Here is a 20,907-nt window from a genome sequence, read left to right as displayed (position 1 = left end):
GCTCAAAGCCCAGGGAGGAGAAGGGACTGTCCAGACCAAATGAAGGAGTCACCCACCCATCCTGCTCAAGTAGCAGAGGACGACCTTTTCCCAAAAATATCACTACCAGAGGGCCCAGGAATGCTGTCCCTTTGCCGTGGCCCAGACTTTGCCATATTGCCAGAGGCAGCTGAGCTCCAAGCAGGACAGACTCCATCTGCCTTTAGTCTCCAAGGTCACGAGGACAAGAAAGTTCCCAGTGGGCTCCCAGCAGCTCCCTAGTCAGAACCTAGCGCTCATCAAACCGTGTTCCCAGACTTTGGCCAGGGAACCAGGAGGCCCGCACTGACCCTGGACAGAGGGTAGGCGGCCTTGACCTCACAGCGGCCAGTGCTGCACAGGGATGACATTCTCCCAGAATCCTGGCTGAGGGGTTGGCAGGAAAGACCTCTTGGTGAAAGACCGCAGCTCCCCAGTAGTGACTCGAACAGCTCAGCCGTCTCCCAGCAACCCCCACGGGTCACAGACCAGAATGCTCCCGCACCTCAGAGAGCAGTCTTCATCTGCCTGCGTCCCCAGCCTGAGGGCTCATGGCCAAGTTCAGGGCTCAATGGGAGCATGAGAACCCGAGCCCAAATGTGACAACCAACCTTCGACTATCCTGCGGCAGAAGGGACAGGCATCAGAGACCAGGCCAGCAGTATCTCTCTTCTTTTCCTTGTTTTTTAATGGCTGCATTTCAAAGACAAACCCGTCCCTTACCAAGACAACTCCCCAGGAAGGGGTTATGTTAGTGCAACAGAGAGGCAGCCCTGACAGGACACAAGTGCTCTCCAGACATCTCGAGGACGAGCTCTATTCAGTCCAGGCCAGCCACCGGCTGAGAAATGATCAGGGAGAGCAGCCCCTGTCCTCATCCCGCCCCACCCTCCCTGGATGCAGAGCTGGAGGCAGCCGTCTCCTGTGCCGTTTCCAGGCTGGGAGCTAAGGCACCAGGGCACGGGAGCCGGAGCCCCCATCCAGGGCCATCACAACCACAGTGCATCAGCAGGCCAGCGGCTCACTGCTCTCCACCTGCAGGCCCTTACTCAGGAGGAAGGCGTCCTGCTTGGGGTCACGGCCCAGGAAGAGCTTCAGCATGACACTGGCGTCCTGGGAGCCGCCGGGTTTCAGGATGCAGCTTCTGTAGTCCATGCCAACCTGCCAAGGGGCAGAGGAGGGGCTGGGCGAGGGTCTCCCCGCCCCTCCAGAAGGCTCAAGTGTCCCTCCCACTCCCAGAGGGCCCGTGGGCACCTGCATCAGCATCACAAGGGACGGGGTTTCAGAGTGAGCATGTGTTCAGGAACCCCGTCCTTCAGGACGGTGCGCCAAGACTCTGCTGTGACTGAACAAAGGGCTGGGAAGCTGACTGAGCCCAGCATGGGTGTTGGGGTGTCAGGTGGAGCCTGCAGGGCTGAGGGAGGTGAAGGACGGCTGTTCCTGGTGCTGGGCAGTGGGGAACACCCCTCGAAGGCCAGCACTAGCTCACCTTGCCATTAAGGACGCCCTCCTGCTTAAAACGCGTGTGGAACATGTCCATGGAGAACACCTCGCTCCACAGGTAGCCATAGTACTGCGCATCGTAGCCGCCCGCCAGGTGGCCAAAGGTCGCAGGCATGTTGGTCCCTGGGCAGACACAGAAGGCTCTCGCTGCACCCTGGCCTGGCCTCTAGGTCTCTGCCTCACGAGGGGGCTTCGAAGCAGCCCCATCAGACACCCCCACCCGGAAGGGGGGAACTGGCCCAACACTTCCAGAAAGCAGGGCCGGGAGGCTCCATCAGCCTTTGCCTGTGACCTGCTCAGGGTTCACCCTAAACATTTTCAACAACGCTGCTGCCCCCTTAGCACCAGGGTCCCACGTTGGGCGACCCCAGGGTAAGTCAAGGCTCGCCCACATGACAACATGCGTCGGTTGACACTTTTTGAAGGGTTTTTCAAATGCTCATGAAATAGTAAATCAGTGCAACACGACCCATGTTGAATCCTGATCACCTTCACGCACACGTACCAATCGTGTCTGTGCCGATGTGAGCACGTGCACATTCAGAGGCCACACGTCAAAACCTCATGTACTTGTCATCTGCAGGGTACGAGATCACTCCTTCTGTGCCTCCCAGGCTTCTCACAAAGCAAAGTGTGGGAGGGCGCCCCGCGGAAGGGTGCGAGGCTAGGCGTGGAAGTGGCATGCACAGCCCTGCAAGTGGTAGGCCTGCCGGCAGGGGTGGAACCACCCACACCAACCAACTGCCCAACTGCCCAGTGGCTCCGCAGCCAGAGCCAAAGGCCTGGGTCCCCAAAGTGAGCCCAGAGGCTACCGGGTCCTCAGGTCACCCAAACCCGTGCACTGGCCCAACTCCCTTCACATGGCACTAGGTCTTTTGACCCAGAGAATGACAGAGACCCCCCACACTTCTAGGGGGCCCGGAACGTGAGCGGCTACCTGGTGTGGCTGGGACGCCAAGGACCTCCTGGCAGAGGCGGGCATACTCCTCGGCCGGGTCTGCGGCCGTCTGTGTGTGCAGAGCCTGGTCCACCTTGGCCAGAACGATCTGACGCAGGTTGAAGAGACCTGGGCGGGGGGGAAGGAGAGGGGAGCTGGCTCTGCAGCCAAGCGAGCCAGAGATCCCCAAGGGCACACGAGGCAGCATGGGTACCGGGGAACCCCTCCCTTCCCGGCCTCGCAGAGACTCCCCGGCAGGGCAGGGCAGGGGGTCACCTGTGTTAGCCTGCCGGGACCTGATGAGCTTCTCAAGCAGCTCCTGGGGGATGGCGCTGCCCGTCCTGTAGTGCTGGGACATTCTGAGCAGCGGCTCCGTCTCCCACACCCAGTTCTCCAGCATCTGCGAAGGCGCCTCCACGAAGTCGCGCTCCACGTGCGTCCCACTGAACATGGCGAACTCCGCCTGCGGGAGTGGGGCAGAGCCCAGGATGCTGGGCCCACTTGGCCAGCTCCTTGCCCACCCAGCCTTACCTGGGCACACAGGTCCATGACACACACTCGGGCAGGTGGGTAACATCCTGGGCTTGGGCCCTTTCTCCCCCCAGACCATGACACCTGTTCGCGGATGGGGACAATTAAGGCTCCCTGGACAGCTGCTGGATAGGCTGTCTCAGCCCAGAACACACTGGGAGGCAGAGAGCATCCGTGTCCCGCTGGTCACCCACATTCCCCTCCCCCAGCCATGAAGCCAATACTCTCAAAAAGCCCCACACCCCAAAAGGCTAAGGCCTGGAAACGGTGGAATATGGATGACAGACGTTGGAATATGCACTGCATTTTGTCCACTTTGGTGTGTCTGACAGTTTCCTGAAAACAGCGCTGCTAGGTCTGGCAGCTGATGAGCCAAGCAGGCTGCACCGTAACCTTGGGCTGGTCCTTTAGGGCCAGAGTCAAGTGCGGGAACCGGGGGAGGCCACACAGCCCGTCCCTCCGTATTTGTGAACTGCCACGCACTAAAACTTATGTGTAAGCCCTGATCTCACCTCTGTGGCGCGCTCCTGGTCTCAGCTCGGACTGTAACAGGGAGCCTTCACACAGTCTACTGAGTGCCCTGGGTTTTTTTTGCACATTTGTGGTTTTGCAGGTAATTTTGCTGTTCAAAGTGGCCCCCAAGCGTGGTGCTGAGATGCTGGCTGGTGCCTCCGAGCACTAGAAGGCAGACATGTGCCTCACGGAGCAAATACGTGTTAGAGAAGCTTCATTCAGACCTGAGTTAAACGCTGTTGGACGTGAAGCAACGTTTATCACACAAGGGGGCTAAACAGAATATGACACACCACGTACTGCTCGGTTAAGGGAAGTGTTGGGAGCGGAGGCGCACAGGGATCACACCCTGCGTTTCTCCCAGGAGCAGGGGCTCAGTGCCCGCTGACTCGGTGTTCTTGGCGGCTTCATAAAACAGAAGTGCTACAAATAATGAGAATCGACTGTATCAGGAAAGACCTGAAGAGGGCTGGCCCAGTGGCTCAGGCGGTTGGAGCTCCGTGCTCCTAACTCCGAAGGCTGCCGGTTCGATTCCCACATGGGCCAGTGGGCTCTCAACCACAAGGCTGCCGGTTCAACTCCTCGAGTCCCGCAAGGGATGGTGGGCTCCACCCCCTGCAACTAAGATTGAACACGGCACCTTGAGCTGAGCTGCCTCCCAGATGGCTCAGTTGGTTGGAGCACCAGCTCTCAACCACAAAGTTGTCAGTTCGATTCCCGCAAGGGATGGTGGGCTGCGCCCCCTGCAACTAGCAACGGCAACTGGACCTGGAGCTGAGCTGTGCCCTCCACAACTAAGACTGAAAGGACAACAACTTGACTTGGAAAAAGTCCTGGAAGTACACACTGTTCCCCAATAAAGTCCTGTTCTCCTTCGCCAATAAAATCTTTAAAAAAGAAAAAAAGACCTGAAGAAAATCAGATGAAGCTGTGACAGTCCCTGACAGAACGTTCCAGATATGGGAAATAATCTGTGAGCATACTACACAGACAGGGGACATGAATGGGACTGACGAGGTGGTCAGAAGTGGCCGGGAGCACAAATGGCTTTGCCCTGAGTTGCGTGAGGTTGGCGGCTGAGTGGGTGACCCTTACCTCACACCACAGACATCTAACTCACAACGGATGACAGACTAAAATGAAGAGCTAAAACTTCCAGAAAAAGAAATTAGGAGAAAATCTTAGTGCCCTGGGTTAGGAAACGATTTCTCCAACAGGACATAAAAACGTGCAAACTATGAAAGACAAGTTTTAATAGACTGAACTTCATCAAAGTCAAAAACTTCTCATCAAAAAACACCTCTAAGTGGCCTGTCCACAAATGGGAGTGTCACTCGGCCAAGAAAAGGAGGGAGGCGCTGACACTTGTCACAACGAGAATGGACCTTGAACACACGGGGCTCATGAGAGAAGCCGGACACACAGTGTGTGATTCTATGTATGTGAAACGTCCACAGACAGGAAGTGGGTTAGTGGTTTTGGGGTGTGGGGAGGAGGTAGAGAGAGTAAGGAGTGACAGCTAAGGGGCAGGAAGAATTTTTTGGAGGTGATGGAATATTCCAGAATTGGACAGTGGTGACAGCTGCCCAGCTTGGTGAACTGACTAAAAATCACTGAACACCCAGTTTTCATGAGCTCCCATTCAGCCTCTAGGCACATCCTCGCCATCAGGACAGAGGGTTGGCCGTGTGTGAGAAAGAGGGCCAGAGAATGAATGTTCATGTACAGCTGGGCTCCTGTGGCCTGAACACCAGGCTGGGGGCCTGCAGAACCCGGCTGAATCCTGTCTCTGCCACGAGGCCTGCCTGGGGAAGTGGCTTCAACTTCCTGAGTCTCTGTATCTCCAGAGGGACAGCATTCTCGACCTCCTCACTGGGCTCAGTGAGTGCTCCCTGGATCCAGAGCCGGGACCTATGTCTGTGCTCTGGCCGCCATTGCTGGCTTTCACCGGATCGCACACCGTTTCTTACCATGAGCTAACAGGTGGGGGCCTGCACGAGCGCCTTTCTAAGCACGCTACACACACGTCACCTTTACTAATCCAACAGCTGTCTGAGAACTACTATGGGCTGAACTGTGTCCCCCCCCAGATCCCCAGGTTGCAGCCCTGCTCCTCAGGACCTGAGGATGTAACTGGATCTGGAGACGGGATCTGGATGTGAAAGAGTGGATTAAATGAAGTCACCGGGTGGGTCCTAATCCAATCTGACTGGTGTCCTCATAAGAGATGAGGACACAGACGTGCACAGAGGAACAACCCTGTGAGGACACAGGGAGAAGATGGTGTCTACAGGTCAAGGAGAGAGGCCACAGGATAAACCAGCCCTGTCAGCACCTGGATCCTGGATTTCTGCCTCCAGAACTTGGAGACAGAAGTATCTGTTGTTTAAGCACCCAGTCTGCGAACTTTGTGATGGAAACTGATATGAGTGTTCTGTATCCATGGTAATGGCACGTGAAGAATCCAACATGGAGGAACCTGCCTCCAGACCCACTAACCACCAGGCGGCAGGTGGGGCACCCCAACCTCCCACCCAGCCAGCCCCCATGCCCACCTGAGAGCAGAGCTGGTGCATCACGTGTCCAAACTCATGGAAGTAGGTCTCCACCTCATCGTGCTGCAGCAGCGAGGGGGCGTCTGGGGTGGGCTTGGTGAAGTTGGCCACCATGGCTGCGATGGCGATCTGGCGGCTCCCGTCCTGCCGCAGGCAGCCCGGCTGCAGGCCGAAGCAGGCCGCATGCCCGTACTTGCCTTCCCTGGTGGGAGGGAGGCAGGTCAGGCCTGGCTGGGAGTTCACTTTGCTTGCTGATTGGCACAGAGTGATATTGCCACTAACTGACCCTGCGTCCCTCAACCAACCATTTGCCAACCGAGGCAACTGGACACACTGAAGGGTTTTCAGCAGAGGAACGAGCACCCACGTCCCCAAATGCTGTGACCACTCCTGGCCCCTCACCCTGCCATGTGTAGTGCCTGACACACATTCCCATTTCACAGGGGAGAAGGCCGAGGCTCAGACATGGGCTCCCCTCCCGCCCCAGCTCCCACGCACCGGGGGTACAGGTCCAGATAGAACTTCCCAATGACCGTCCCTGAGGCTGTGTCCCTCACTGAGTACAGCTTCACGTCTTCGTGCCACACGGTGGCGTGCTCCTCCAGGTCAAAGGTCAGCCCCAGCAGCTCCTGGTAGATGCCCAGCAGCCCCCTGGTGACCACCTGCATGGGGAAGTACTCCTTGAGCAGGTTCTGGTCCACGCTGTAGCACGTCTCTTCCACCTGGTTCATGTAGTAGCGCATGTCCCAGGCGTTGACGCGGCCGTCGAAGTCCAGGCCCCGTGCCTCACACTCAGCCTTCTTCAGCTCCAGGATCACTGCCCGCTCCTGCTCCCCCAGGGGCTTCAGCTTCTGGGCCAGCTCGTCTGGGAGGACAGAGGGCACAGAAAAGGCTACCTCCCGCAGCAGGCACCCCAAAGCCACAGTGCTCACCCCCTCCACGGCCAACCCTGACACGGTGGCCTTGGCTTTCTCCGGCCGTGCACGTCTGGGCTCCGGTGCCCCATGTAGGAAAGACAGGACTGAGCTGACGGCCTGACCGAGGCCAGCGCTGTGTCAACTCACAGCAGCCCTGGGAGGGGTCATCGGTCTCATTTTCACCAAAAGGAAATGAAAGCCAGACATGGAGATGCTTGACCAGAGCCTCACGCCGGGTAGTGCAGGGCTGGGCCAGTCTCAGGCCTCACCCCGGAGCCCTAATGCTCAACCATTAGATTACAGTCCCTCAGGCCAAAAAAAGGGGTCAGGGGAGGCATGAGGATGCCCACCTGAGGGTGGACAGAACAGGGCCCCCACAGGTACCAGCATGTCACAGTCAAGAACAGCCCCGTAACTGCTCCCAGAACCCAGGAGGTGGAGGTGGAGGAAGGTGGGGCTACCTAGGAAAGTGGCCACCGCCTGGCTGCTCTTGGCCATGTTCATCTCCAGGACGTAGTCGGCGTGCGTGTTGAATCCCAGCAGGCGGGACTTCTGGGCCCGCAGGGTCACCAGCTCCCTGAGGATGGCACAGTTCTCCTGGAACCGACGAGCGACCAGGCTTGTGGGTGACAGGTGCTACCGCCCACCCACCCCCGGCTCCCAAGCCAGCAGCCCACTCCCTCATGGGTCTCAGCAGCTGCAGGGCCCTGTTGCCAGTTCTGGAAAGTCAGGACTCAGCCAGCTGCATCTGCTTTCCCTCCCTCCGGCTCGTGGCCTGGATTTCTATGCACTTGGTCCTATATGACATGTGGGGCTTTATAAGCCCTCATGTCCTTTCTGGAACCACAAAGGGTGTGAATCATGAAGGGTTCTAAGGCCGAGTAGAAAGCAGCAAGGGAGTAGGGGCTCTCCAGGACGGCCTCGGGGGGCACTGTGCACTGGGTTGCCCCTACCTCGCAGGGCCTGGCCCGGGCTCAAGACTGCACCCCATCACCACAGGCACCTCTGAGCAGTCGACTCAGCCAACCAAGCTCGCGGGGCCAGCACAAAATGAAACCCATTGGCTTTATTTACAAGGAGACAGGCCGGTTCAGAGCAGAAAAGAGCGCTCCCTCCGGCACAACTGGTCCACAGGAAACCAAATTACAACTGGAAGTCAAGTGAAGAGTTTTCAGTCAAACCGAGAGCTTGGGGCTGGTGGCCAGCAGTGCCAACCACCACACCGTGTGCCTGGGGACCTGGAATCTGCCCAGCCCCAGTCTGGGGCCAGGACAGGAGCGAGGACAAGGGGATGACGAGGTAGAGGCTCCGACCCCCACTCTGCGTGGCCCCAGGACAGAGCCAGACCCAATGGGGAGATCTCCAGGGGCAACCATGCTCATGGGGGCCTCGCCAGTCACTGGACCTGAGCCAGCAGACACAGAGTGACTCGCACCAGCACTAAGCAGACAGGACAGGCCTGACACCTCCGAGTTCCAGGCAAGACAGTTCCATGGGTGGCCCCCCCACCAGACCCGGTCTTCTCACCTCCTTGCAGCGACAATTGAATGCCTCCTCCACTTTCCTTCTGGTCTCGGGCACGTGGCATTTCTTTAGGAGGGGAAAATAGTGAGGGTACTTGAGGGTGACTTTGAACTTCTCATCCTCAGTCTTTTCCAGAGAGTTCAGGAAGTCCTCGGGGAGCCCTCCTGTGGGAACGAAATCAGGGGGGCTTTTAAAGACCAACACACAGACGAGGCAGGAGGGGTTCTGGAACCCTTTGTGGTTCCACAAAGGACATGAGGGCTTATAAAGGCAGGTGGGCTAGGAACAGGAGCTGGCAGGGAGTGACAGATGCGGCCTCCCCTCCATACTCTGGGACTCCGGCCTCTCACCACCCCCATGAACCCCAAAGGAAAGATATCAAGGACTCTCCCATCTCGGAAATCTGCTACCATCTGCATCAGGACTCCCGCAGGGCGGAAAAGCTACATTTCCTGGACGCCTGAATGACATGGGCTTCCCAGGGCTGCTGTCTCCTCCTGCATCCTTTCTTGGTAAATGGCACCATGGCAGACACACCCCACCCAGCAGCTGACTGTGCCCCGCTGGGCAGCACCCCTGCCCCATCCTGGCAGCCCCCACTACTGTGACGGCCTCCCACCTGGTCCCCTGCTCCTGATCTGTCCTCCCATGACAGAGATCTGGGTGCATCGCATTGGACTGAGCATACCTGGGGGCTCCTGCCTCATGGGGAAAAGGACGGAATGGACCTGGAGCATCCTGTGTCAAAAAGGAGCTCAAAGACTAACAGGGACACGTCAAGCTTGAAGGAGCCCCTCAAGGTCAATTGGGCACAATCTGACCTTCAAAATAAATGACAGTAGTGGACTATATACCCACTGAATAAAATAGACTCTCTGGTCCACACTGATATAAATAGATAAATCAATCAATAAACTGACTTACAGGCGAAAAACAACTAACAAACGTACGAAGAATGGAGTTAGTCATGCATGGGTGCTATAACTCGTGGGTGGAAATGTGATGAGCCAGGTCTCAAAGCTGCTCTAGAACTACTATTGACCAGGAAGGGAAACCTGGTGACGTTACAGTGGAGATGTCTGGCGGAGACTCACCCAGTCAACTGGTTAAGATTCAGGAAAAAAAATACATAGAAACAGAGAGGTACACTGTCTATGTTTATGTAAAATAACACCAAGTATTTCTTCTGCAACCAGAAAAAAGTCAAGTGCTACAATCTTGCTTAGCAGGAACTCCAGACAGGTCCCGGCCACTGCCACCACAGCCACCCCAGCGAGACGCGGCTAGGCTGGCCAGGGCTCTGCACAGTCATCCACTCCACGTGCTGGGGATTCAAGCTGCCCACACGGGAGGCCAGGCCGACATAGAAGGCCCTCAGGCTGGACAAACGGACCGCAAAGCAGGTCCATAGACAGTGAGGGTGAGCAGATCCTTCCGCTGATTCCAGACACCCAGGATCCCCCTTTAGCTAGGAAACATGGCGACTGTCCTTAAATGTTGAGAGCCATGTAGTGGGACTTGCTGCCCAGGGCACGGGGGGCCTGAACGAGAATGGGGGCGGCAGAGCATGGCAGTGAGGAATATGTAAGCACTTGCTCACGAAAACGCATGTCTGTGGGTGTCTCCATGGTGCAGCCACCCTCAGAGGCCTCAGTGAAAAGGGCCCTGCATCCCTGCATCCTGGCTGTCCCCGAGGAAAAGGCTATTGGCGTCCCAGGGCCTATCTCATGTAACAGGACCCCGCACTGCCTTACACAGGCTGGGGAAAATATGCAACCTCATCGGAGCCCCTCACAGCGTGCAGCACAGACACTGGCCTGGAGTTTTCAAAACTGTCAGTGTCAGGGGCCGGCCCGGTAGCTCAGGCGATTGGAGCTCCGTGCTCCTAACTCCGAAGGCTACCAGTTCTATTCCCACATGGGCCAGTGGGCTCTCAGCCACAAGGTTGGCGGTTCAACTCCTCAAGTCCCGCAAGGGATGGTGGGAAGCACCCCCTGCAACTAAGATTGAACACGGCACCTTGAGCTGAGCTGCCGCTGAGCTCCCGGATGGCTCAGTTGGTTGGAGTGTATCCTCTCAACCACAAGGTTGCCGGTTCGACTCCCGCAAGGGATGGTGGACTGCGCCCCCTGCAACTAGCAATGGCAACTGGACCTGGAGCTGAGCTGCGCCCTCCACAACTAAGACTGAAAGGACAACAACTTGACTTGGAAAAAGGTCCTGAAGTACACACTGTTCGCCAATAAAGTCCTGTTCCCCTTCCCCAATTTAAAAAATAAAAAAAATTATATTAAAAAAACAAAACTGTCAGTGTCAGGAAAGAAGGGAAATTTTGTGAAAGGCCAAGGAACTGTTCGCCAGGAAAGGAACCTGCCAAGCAAGACACGGAAACTGAATGTGATTGCGATCCCTAATTAAATCCGGGCTTGGAGGGCACCTTGGGGACAGGTGACATGGGAAAACCTATCTGCACTCTGGACCATGGCTCCTGAATTCGCTGCCCTGCTTCGAGAGTGTGAAATCTGCACTGAGGACGCAGAACGTCCCAATCCTAGCACCATTCACACAACGTTCCTACAGATGTGAAACTTCAGAATAAAGAGGAAAAGAGAAGTAGGGAAACGAGAGAGGACGTCTAGGCCCTAACTCTTCAAAATGCCTGGGAACTGCTGATTCAGTCTCTCCCTTCATTTTATAAGCTTTTAAAAAATAAGAAAGCATTGTGGGGGTGGGCATGGATCTGAGGGGATGTCCGGCTGACTCAGGGGGAACTGTGGCTGTGCCACAGCCCCCACATCCTTGCCCAGGCTCCTGCCAGTGACCCAGGACATCTCCCGTGGGGGCAGCATGTCAGTGCAGACTACAGCCCTCCCCAAGAAGGATCTAGAACCTCAGGCTCCAAAACACCGAGCATGCCAAATGCAAAATCGCCCCGGCCCAGGGTGGCAGGATACAATGCCTGGGGACGCACAGGGGACGCAGGGCCAGAGTCTCCTTCCCGCAGAGCCACCACGTACCTAGCTGCTCCCGTGTGAAGGGCAGGAAGGTTGTATCCTCGTTCAGGTTCTTATTGAAGTCGATGCACAGCAGACTCAGCTTCTTCTTGATGCCTTTGATTTTCTGCAGAAGAGAGGAGTCCTGAAGAGGGGAGCACTGCCAGTGAGACGCCTGGGGTTGGGGTGCCCCCACAGAAGAGGCGAAGGTGGGAAGAGCAGGTCTGTGGCCCGAGCAACTGCCTGCCTGCTGTGCTGAGCAGCCTCACGGTCCGGGGTCCCCAGCCCAGAGCTTTGTGGAGTCACCCCCAAGTCTGCAGCCTAAGTTTCTGGACATCCTAACGGAGCTCTGTTTCGTCCTTTCAGGGTCAATCTGGCTTTTAGAAAGGGTTAAAGATCGACCTGAGACTAGGTGAGGGGGTGACGCAGGAGCGCAAAGGAGGAAAGCGCCTGGGCGGATGGAGGGAGAGTCGGTCGGGAGCCCGGGGGCTGCCTGGCACAGCAGGCTGGGCAGGCCCCACATGTGTCAACCACAGCACCCAGAGCCGGCACCCTGCCAGCCTGAGTTCCCCACTAGAAGCCAGGGTGCTATCTGTGATTCTGCGCCACAGTAAGAAGTGTGTGTTTCGTCTTGGCCCCTATCCCGGCACACAGCTCCTAAAGCCCTTGGAATCTGCTAAGTGCGAAAGCAACCGCAGCAGTTCCCGGGGCGCAAAGGCGACAAGAGCACCTGGGAACCACGTCTGTGTCTGTGTGAATGAGGCAGCTTCTGGAAAGCCCTAGACCCACAGGGTGGGGGCATTTTCAGCCCAAGCCCCCCCCCACCTCCAGCGAGAGGAGCGGGTACACGGTGGACACTGAATCAGTTCCCAGTGATCAGTGATTTAATCGGTGTGCCGATGTAATGAAGCCTCCCCAAAACGCAAAGCTGGGTCTGGGCAGCTTCTGGGGTTGGTGAACACATGCAGATGTGGGGAGAGGAGGCACCACAGAGGGCATAGAAGCTCCAGGCCCCTCCCATCCCTTGTCCCCCATCTCTTCCATCTGCTATTCCTGACTTATAACCTTTTACACTAAATGGGTGACCTAGTGAGTAACACGTATCTCTGAGCTCTGAGCCTGTCCAGCCAATTAATTGACCCGAGGAGAAGGGGTCGTGGGAACCTAACCTGTGACTTAGAGCCAGTTGGTCAGAAGCACAGGAGCCACCCTGGACTTGGAGTATGAAGTAGGGACAGCCTTGTGGAGCTGAGCCCTGGGCCTGTGGAGCTGGTGCCATCCCCAGGGAGACGGTGTCAGAACTGAACTAAAGTGCAGGCCAGTCGGTGGCAGAGTCCATTTATGTGGAGTCCCCACATGTCTGGTGTCAGAAGGAAGCCGGGGCACAGCACAGCACTGCGGGTGGGGATACAGGAGCGGTGAGTGTTTCCTTAATGCTATCACACCAAGTCATGGGGACAATGGAAGGAAGAGGGCCATGAGGGTGCCTGAGCGTCCTGCACTCTCCTCAGCTGAGGGAGCACTGGGGCCCTGAGGATGGAGGGCCGAGCAGGTGTGGAAAGCAAGCGGCTCTGGACAGACCTCCCGTCACAGGGTCAGCAGACAGACGGCGTCAGGCCAAAGGCCGGGCCGCCCCGAGAGTCCGCACTCACTTCCTGCGTTTCCTCGGGCAGGTGCAACCCGTTCCTTTGGCCAAGCTTAATTAGTCGCTCCAGGTACCGTGTTGCCTCAGGTCTCAGTGAGTCCTTCTGAATTTTCTCCTGGAATAAGAAAACCCAAGTTCTGTTTAGAGTGAAAAGCCATGACACTGACGAATGCTGGGAGGCGGCGGAGAGTAGATCGCTCAGACGTCACTGAGGGTAAAATGGTACAGCAGCACTGGAAAGCAGCTTGGTGCTTTCTTTAAAAAGCGAACCATACAACAGCTGTCTGACTCAGCACTCGCCCTCCTGGGCATCTACCCCAGAGAATGAAGATTTGCATCCACAGAAGCTGTCCCCAAACGTTCGCTTACTGGCGGAGCCCACGGGACCAGCCTAGAGGGCCTGCAGCAGCCAACGCTTCCCAGAGAACCAAGTGGGTGTAAGGCTGACTTTGCTTGTGCCAAAACGTTCCAGTGGGGAAATCAGGCAAAGTGTAGACGGGACCTCTGAATCATTTCTCACACCACACATGAAACTATAATCGTCTCCATAACAATTTGAGTTAAAAACAATACTGCCTGAGCCAAAGCACACAGAGCGTGTCTCAGCCAGAGGCAGACACGTCAGCACATTCGAAGGAATGAAGAGGCACGAGAGCGTCTTCATCTGCTTCACGAGCCCTCCATCTTCAGCAGCAAAGGTCCCCACTCACCCTGACGAGCATCGACTAGAGGCAGGACCCACACTGGTGCTGTGTCACCCAGCGTGGTCACTCAGTCCCGCTCGCCTCACACAGGAGGCAGGACATGATCCCTCGGTAACACCCAGCAAGGTTGGGAAAGGAAAACGGCGTGGTGGGTGTGGGAAAACGCAAGGCTTCTCATTCCTCTCCATTGATCTTTGTCATTTTTAAAAATAGCTTTTTGTGGTAAAACAGACATACCACAAAATTTTCTACCTGAACCACTTTCAAGTGCACAGCTCAGCAGCGTCAAGTCCATTCTCACTGCTACACAGCAATCCCGCTGCCCACCCCCAGAACTCTCTCCAGCTTTCTGCCTTTTAGTCTGGGGGATAGAATGACCCTGTCCGAAAAGGTGCCCATGCAGAGACCGCTGTGCCCGGCTTCCTCCCTCCCGCAGGCCCGGAGCTGTGTCCTCGCTGCGTCCGCACCTGCAGCCACACGATCCTCCGGTACACGTCCTGCCTCATGCTCATCTCCACGTCAAACTCAGACAGCTTCTTGTCCGCCTCCGTGCTGGCTGCCCGAACGGCCTTGGACGGAGACACGTGCTGGGGGAAGTCAAGGATGTTCCTCTGGACTGAAACGAGAGCATGGGACACGGGTGACAAGGGGCCCGCGTGGACGGTGGCCAGTGCCGACCCCACAGCCAGGCTGAGAACTCATCCACACTTACTGACTCATTCAGTGAACATTCTCCATGCCAGACCCTGGGCTGGGCACCGGCATAAAGAAATGAGTGCTGTCACCCCTTCCTCGGGGACCTCAGTCCAAATGGAAACAGATTCAGCTCATAACACTCTAAGCTAAGAAGGACCGTAAGAGAGCAGTATGACAATACCAAGAGAAGCTAAAGGGACTCCGCTCTTGAGAAAGAGCCACGGCTGCTGACGGCTATATTTTAAATTCCTACGCGATTTTGTGACTGACAAAGCACATCCACTTTGTTAAGTAGAGGAAGAGAGGGAGGCCTTACGAGCATAAGCTTTGACGCAGACCCACGTGACCCAGCAACTCCACTCCTCGGTGTCCACCCATGCAAAATGAAAACACACGTCCACAAAGAAACCTGAGGACACATGTTCACAGTAGCAGGATTCGTAATAACCACATAGTGGAAACAACGCAAATGTCCACTGACAGATGACGGATACACAAATGTGTCCAGCCACACACTGGAGTGTTACTCAGTCATGACAGGAGTGAGGCGCTGACACTCGTTACAACGTGGACAAGCCTGGAGGACATGATGCTCAGTGACATAAGCCAGTCACAGAAGGACAAACACTATGTGATCCCACTCACAGGAGGTCCCCAGAGGAGTCAGATTCAGAGAGACAGGAAGTAAGTGATGGGGCCAGGGGCTGGGGGAGGGGAGGACAGTGTGTGTTTAATGAGGACAGAGTGTCAGTTTGGAAAGATGGAAAGTTCTAGAGATGAATGGTGGGGACGGCAGCACAACAATGTGAATGTACGTAATGCACTGAACTGTGCACTCAAAATGCTTAAAATGATAAATTTTATGTTATATATATTTTACCATAATGTGAAAAAATCAATTATTTTAAAAAGGAGTGAGGCACAGTGGGGGCGGAGAGGTGGCTCAGTTGGTTAGAGGGTGAGCTCTGGGCAACAAGGGTGCCGATTCGATTCCCACTTGGGCCAGCAAGCTGCGCCCTCTGCCCTCTGCAAAGAGAATGAAGACAATGGCTGCCACTGAGCTCCTAGGCAGCCAGATGGCTCAGTTGGTTGGAACGCGTGCTATCAACCACAAGGTTGCCGGTTCTACTCCCACAAGGGATGGTGGGCTGCGCCCCCTGCAACTAAGATTGAACAACAGCAACTGGACTTGGAGGTGAGCTGCACCCTCCACAACTAAAATTAAAAAGGACAACAACTTGATTTGGAGCTGATGGGTCCTGGGAAAAACACACTGTTCCCCAATAAAGTCTTGTTTGCCTTCCCCAATAAAAATAAAAATAAAAATCTTTAAAAGAAAAAAAAAAAAAAGGAGTGAGGCACAGACACTTGCTACAATGTGGATAGACCTTGAAAATGTGAAGCTGAGTGAGAAACATTAGACATAAAAGGCCACACAGTGTGTGATTTCATTTAGATGAAATGTCCAGAACAGGTACTTCCACAGACAGGAAGTGGGTTCATGGTTGTAGAGGGAATGGGGCTTCTTTCTGGGGTGAAAAAATAATCTAAAATTAGATAATGGTGACAGTTGGACAATACTGCGAATATAATAAAAACCACTGGAACTTATGCTGTAAGTGGATGAATCGCAGATATGTGAATTATACCTCAACAAAGAGGTTTGAAAAAAAGATATGCTTTGCATCGGGAGACCTAAATTCAAACTGCACTTCCACGGTTCTGGGCCAATGAAATGTCCCCAGCTCTGCGTGTGTCTAACTATACACCATGGAGACCTCTGAGAGAGGGACAAGGACGGACCCGCTCAGCGGACTTGTATTAAACATAGTGGGGCTCTGGGCCGGCCTCATGATGGCTGCCCAAGGAGAGCAGCGAAAAGGACAGAACCACCCTCTGGGTTTGGGATTTGCAGGCTGACAAGCAGTGGTAACTGCCCTGAGTATGACATCAAAACAGTTTGGGATGAGGGTTTAATCCAGGCAGCCGGCATGGGAAGAGGGGGCCCAGGGAGGGGCTCCTATGATCACACAGCAGCCTGACATCCAGCAAAGCAGAGGGTGAGAAGAACCCCAGGCTGAGAGAGGAAGGAGTGAGCAAGTGGAAGGTCACGTGGCCGGGCAGACAGCCAGGGAGGGTGAGGGAGGCCAACAGTACAGAGCACCGAAGGCCCCGTCCAGGAGTCTGGCTGAAGGCCTGGCAGAGGGAAGGACCATAAGCCAATTTTAGTTTTCTTTAAAATTGCCTGGGCTACTGAACAGAGATAGAAAAAAAGGCTGCAGGAGCAGATGTGGGGGTGGGAGTTATGCCTGAGAAGTGGGAATTAGCATCCCTCAACCCTCGAGAGCCTGTGAGAGAGAAGAGGGGCATCTGAGGCCCAGCTGCCTAAAGCCAGGGAGGGAGAGGCAGAGGCAGGACACGGGACCCAGTGCTCAGCACCAGCCACGCTGGCATGGGGAGGCCTCAGGGACACATGAGAATCCCACACTGGGAACGCAGGCAGTCTCGATGGTTCCCAGGAAAATGACTTTTGCTAGAGATCCGGGCTCAGGGGGTTTCCTCGGCTTGGAGGGGTGCTCTGCCATGAGACCTCTCAGTCTCTTGTCCCTATACCACCAACTTCTACAGAGGGGGCTCCGGGAAGCAGGTTTTCCATCTATTTGATCGAGCACCTCACTCCTCCGAAAGGGAGCAAACAGACCCCAAGGAGGAGAGGATTCAGCTGGGTGGCAATGAGGACACGGGACAGCATCAGGTTACCCAAAGCACGGGGGGAGCCCACGGGGAGAAGAAGAGCAAAGGGGCCAAGTTCAGTTCTCAGAGAGAAAACAAATATCCCCTGGGACACAGAAAGGGGTAAGAGGGGCTCCAGTTTCAAGGCTGGCACCTGAGCGCTCTTGGAGAGGGATGCCATTAGACACGCTGTCCCTTCTGGGTCCTCAGATGACACACCATGAGTACCGAGCACATCAGGTGGCCAAGTGAAGCAGGGCACATGGGCACCGGCGCCCCATCACTGGGGAGGCCTTCATCTACCCCGGCCCCCAGGGGGGTGGGTATCAGGGTCCCCGCCCGGATCCTGTCCTGGACTTACCTGTGTAGGACACCTCCACGTCGGCCAGTGCCTTGAGCGTACTCTCATAGGACACGTCCTCAAACTTCTGGGAGCCGACCTGGTCATACACGCGCTTGGTCTGCTCCATGAGCTCCATCGTGAGCTCCCCTATTTGCTGGGCGCTCAGGTCCCATCTCAGGTAGTTCACCACGGAGCAGGGGGCCGCCGTGTCCAATGCATCTCCTGCACAGGCTGCACAGGAGACAAAAACCCACGCCAAGTGTCTGCTTCACGTCCAGAATTAGGGTCAGAGTAACTGGAGAGTGGAGGGAGAGGACCACCATGTCCCCCAACAGATGAGCAGGTGACTCTGCTCCCCATGGGACACTGGATGATGTCTGGGGAAGTGGTTGTCACAACTGGGGAGTGATGCTACTGCATTGAGGAGGCGGGGTCAGGGATGCTGGTGAGCACCCCAGTGCCCACGACGCTTCCCCTCCCCAGTGTCAGCAGTGGCAAGGTGGACATTTGATGTATACCTGCTTTTCACTCAAAGAATGCGTGTGATGAGAGGGTGCAACCCCTGACCTCCCTGGATATGACAGGACATGTGTATTGTATTACCTTTCTAAATAGGGGGACATCCTGAGGACTGAAACATCCCTAGCCCCGAGAGCTTTCGAACAAGAGACTGTGATCCATACTATGCGGTCATTTGACAACTTCCATGTGGGGTTCAGAGCATAAGATGTTTTGTGCTCGTCCCTTCACTGAATTCTCAGACTGGTCTGTACTCTGCATCCGTTTGCCTGTTTTGTGGGTGGGAATCCTGAGATCTGGAGCGTTCAAGTCTCCCGCCACGATGATCCCACAGCCAACAAGGGGCAGAAGTGGGGCTCACGCCCAGTCTGAGTCCACCACCCCCCCGCTATGAAGTGGTGTACTATATTCACCCCACCTTTGTAAATCTGCATGTCTGCTTGTCAGGTCTTCCTATCTCCTTCCCAGACCTCCACCCTGCACTGAGGAGTCAAGTTCAAACCCTTCATCAGTCTACACCACAGGTTGGCAAACCATGGCCTATCTGTTTTTGTATAGCCCATGAGCTAAAAGTAACTTCACATGGGAGGTGGCGTGTGGCCGCCAAGTCTAAATCATGTGGCCCCTTACTGACCAGTTTGCTGATTCCTCATCTGCATTGTCTAGACTCTACTGGGTCCTGTACTGCAGGTTTGGCCAGCTGGTTTTGCCAGTTGCTCTGTGCCCAGTCACACTGGCCTATTTCAGTCTCCCGAGCCCTCCTGCAGTTTATTCCCACTGCCCTGAGGCCCTACCCCGCCAGCCTTCCTTTCCACATTCCTTTCTCAGAGGCCCACCCTTCCACAGCATTCCTATAGCACCTGCAGGTCTGGAATGGGTACACCTGCACTAACTTGAGTTAATGAACGGAGTGGTGTAGAACGCGTAATAAATAAGGGGCTGCTTCAGGAAACACCCAGCTTTACCTCTCTTTCTCCTCTGGCACGGCAGGAGTTGAGCAGAGCCAAAGGAGTTCTGGCCTCCTACTCTTGTGAACACTGAAGGTGTCTGCAAGGTGCTGCTGCCTCAGACCTGTTTGTGGTGTCTCCAGGGCAGCGATGTTTAACAGCATTATCAACACTGGGGGCTGGTAGGATGGGTGCTGAGCAGCATGCCTGTCCCTCCCCAGCGGTAATAACCACAGACGTCCCCAGGCATGGCCCCATGTCCCCTGGGGTGGCACAATCACCCTGGCTGAGGACCACTGATATACACTAAAAGGGGGGGGGGGGAAGGGCTTTCAAGTCAGCACAGGTCAGATTTTCTGGCCAAATGGCTGCTGCGAACTTAGAGAAAAATCTTTTGTTTGCAGAGTATTTTGGATTTCAGAACTGCCGAAAAGGGACTGCGGGTCTGTATCTTGTGGTAAAGAAGGGTCCCAGGGGCTCAGAAGGGTGACAGATCCATGTGAGCCGAAAGTGTCAGAAAAACCTTCTGGAGGAGCTAGGAATTGAAAAATTGGAGCAGAACTATTCATTCCATAAACACTTACTGACTGATTACCACCTATGTGCTGGGTCTCCAAGCTAACAATCTTGCAGCAAACAAGGTAGACAACATTTTTGCCTTCCTGAGTCCTCCATAACCCTAGTTGTAATTACTATTATTAATACAATTATCATCATGGCAATGGGCTGGAGAAAGAACTGGGGGAGGACAGGCGGACAAGAGAAAATTCCAGGAGACACCATACAACAACCTGGGCGATTTTCTAAAATACAGTAAACAAGTCACATCGCTCTCCTAATGAAAACCCTTCATTAGCGCACATTTACCTTTAAAAGTTGTGGTCTAGCCAGAATGACTTACTCTCCAAACGCGTTACCCGTTCCTGCCTAGCCGCCTTTGCCCTCACGGTTACCACCACCCGAACGCTCCTCCCCGAGGTCTTGGCGGGACAGTTGCATGTCCCCATCGAGTCCAGGCTGGAATGTCACCTCCTCCCAGAAGCCCTCCAGGACTGCCCTCTCTAAAGAAGAGCCACCAGCCCTGGCACCGACCACTCTCTAAAGCTCTCCCTTGCTTCTTTGCTTGTTGAACGTCTGTCTCTGGCTCTGGAACTTCGTCTAGAACTCATGGTCTCCCCCCGGATCCCCCCCTGGGCCCGACCCGTCCTTAGCAGAAGCGACGTGCAGTTGGCAGAATGAGTGAAACGCTGGTAAAGCTAGTTCATTCATTCTGCCGTGGAGAAGACGGGGATACCCGGGATAGCCGATTCCCGCCCCCGCCAGGGTCCCGCTCATCCCCCGGTCACACTTGGCTCCGCTCTTAGCTCCAAGGCGCGACTCGGAGAGGCACGAGGGTGCAAGGGGCGCCGGGGTCCGGCGAGCGGGAATGTACCGAGGGGCAGCCGGAATGTACCTGCGGGGGTTTTCATGGCGGGCGGGTGTGCACCAGCGGCCTCCCTCCACCTGGTGCGCGTCGGGTCGCCTCAGCTGCCGCGACCAGCGGCCTCCGTCCGCTCGGTAGCCGTAGGGACTGCCTTCTCTACCGAGGCGCCCGCCGCCCGCGTGCCCACTGAATGCTGGGAGGGCCGGTGCGCTCGCGACCGAGGGCAGGGCGCACGCGCTTGTCAACATTTACACTCAGCAAGCCGCAGCCCTCCCTGACTGTCATTGGTCTCAGCGTCAAGGGGGAGGAGACTTGGGGGAGGGGCGTTTCCGTGGAAACCCACGCGTACAGCTAGTCCCTTCCAACCTCCGAATCTTTGTGGTTTTGTCTGCCAGTCCTCGGCCTG

The 20,907-nt window shown here is 55.6% G+C and overlaps 1 protein-coding gene across 6 annotated transcripts; it reads right to left on the bottom strand.

The window, feature by feature from the left end:
* Positions 1–682: 682 nt before the first annotated feature.
* THOP1 (thimet oligopeptidase 1) lies at positions 683–20,748 on the bottom strand. 6 transcript variants are annotated; one of them, XM_088792248.1, is made up of 13 exons: positions 20,532–20,746; positions 17,631–17,843; positions 14,308–14,456; positions 13,144–13,251; positions 11,516–11,618; positions 8,502–8,662; positions 7,436–7,571; positions 6,556–6,922; positions 6,058–6,259; positions 2,735–3,073; positions 2,459–2,587; positions 1,508–1,644; positions 683–1,179 (listed from the first exon to the last, which is right to left on the bottom strand). In XM_088792248.1, the coding sequence occupies exons 1-13, from the start codon at positions 20,545–20,547 to the stop codon at positions 1,149–1,151; spliced, it is 2,091 nt and encodes a 696-aa protein (XP_088648374.1). In that variant the 5' UTR covers positions 20,548–20,746; the 3' UTR covers positions 683–1,148. The 6 variants fall into 6 exon arrangements, 5 of the variants coding, with proteins under 5 accessions (XP_088648374.1, XP_019599832.2, XP_074193635.1 ...); XM_019744273.3 differs by having other exon boundaries at positions 2,735–2,921; positions 20,532–20,742; XR_016018981.1 differs by lacking the exon at positions 683–1,179 and adding an exon at positions 2,027–2,098 and having other exon boundaries at positions 1,509–1,644; positions 20,532–20,748.
* Between the last annotated feature and the right edge of the window lie 159 nt (positions 20,749–20,907).

Source organism: Rhinolophus sinicus, chromosome 15 (genome assembly GCF_057876585.1).
Source record: "Rhinolophus sinicus isolate RSI-liver-muscle chromosome 15, RSI-T2T, whole genome shotgun sequence".
NCBI classification, from domain to species: Eukaryota; Metazoa; Chordata; class Mammalia; order Chiroptera; family Rhinolophidae; genus Rhinolophus; species Rhinolophus sinicus.
This window is presented reverse-complemented; position numbering and strand designations above follow the sequence as displayed.